Source organism: Octopus bimaculoides, chromosome 14, assembly GCF_001194135.2.
Source record: "Octopus bimaculoides isolate UCB-OBI-ISO-001 chromosome 14, ASM119413v2, whole genome shotgun sequence".
Taxonomy (NCBI): Eukaryota; Metazoa; Mollusca; class Cephalopoda; order Octopoda; family Octopodidae; genus Octopus; species Octopus bimaculoides.
In genome coordinates this window covers 31092669-31093642 of record NC_068994.1, presented here as the reverse complement: position 1 = coordinate 31093642, position 974 = coordinate 31092669, and the positions used below count along the sequence as shown (strand labels likewise).

The 974-nt window shown below is 37.4% G+C and overlaps 1 protein-coding gene across 1 annotated transcript in view; it reads left to right on the top strand.

Moving 5' to 3' along the window:
• Positions 1 to 690: 690 nt before the first annotated feature.
• LOC128249345 (serine-rich adhesin for platelets-like) overlaps positions 691 to 974 on the top strand; it is a 3642-nt gene continuing 3358 nt past the window's right edge. Inside the window, exon 1 of the mRNA XM_052972588.1 lies at positions 691 to 695. Coding sequence (XP_052828548.1) covers positions 691 to 695 — 5 coding nt within the window. The remainder of the gene's footprint in view (positions 696 to 974) is intronic.

The window sequence follows — 974 nt, the reverse complement described above, 5'->3', positions numbered from 1 at the left end:
ATCTCTCAGTTTGTTGGTGGCTGCTTAAAGACATTACACGGTTTCCTTCCCCAGAGAACAGTACAGAATATTCAGTTATTATTTAAAGAAGGTATAAGTTAGGCTACCGCAGCAGTGGAAAGTTCAATTTGCATATTTGCATATGTTTACAATTATATAATTCTCTCACAGCTAGTATTTCTAATATCCAAATTTATTTCACTGCTACTGACGTTACGTAGTTCATCGTGACACTAACTACTTCTATTCAGTATTATTCCAAGCACTGCAATCTATGTTTAATGGAGATATACCACATTATTGACTTATGCAAATCGATAACTAACATAACAATAGAACATCTAGGATCTGCATTTCTAAAGGCAATCAGAACTTCTTGCTGTCTGTTTCTAGAGAATGGACGAATTACCACCGAACACTTACACTGCATAACACTCCGTCATCTTGCTTGTTGTTTTTGTGTATATTTTTGTGTCTCTATCTATCTATCGATATCAATTTATACATACATACATACATGCATACATATGAGTTCAGGTTAAGTAAACTAGTCATATATTTTCATGTTCTGTGCTTCAATTTTAAGCTGTTTGTATGACTAAGACTGTGTGTTTTCTTCATTTGTAGGGCCATTTCACATTCCTAAATCAACCTTTCTCACAAGTAGAGTACCATCCGTTGTTACTGATGATGGTGTGACTCATTCTGGTGATTTAACTGGAACCAGTGAAATAATAAATACCAGTTCCACAATAGGAACCAGTTCCACAACAGGTACCGCTGACACAACAGAAACCAGTTCCACAATAGGAACCAGTGACAGAACAGATGCCAGTTCTATAACAGGAACCAGTTCCACAGCAGAAACCAGTTCCACAGCAGAAACCAGTTCCACAAAAGAACCCAGTTCCACAATAGAAACCAGCTCCACAATAGGGACCAGTTCCACAACTGGAACTACTGGCACAATAGGA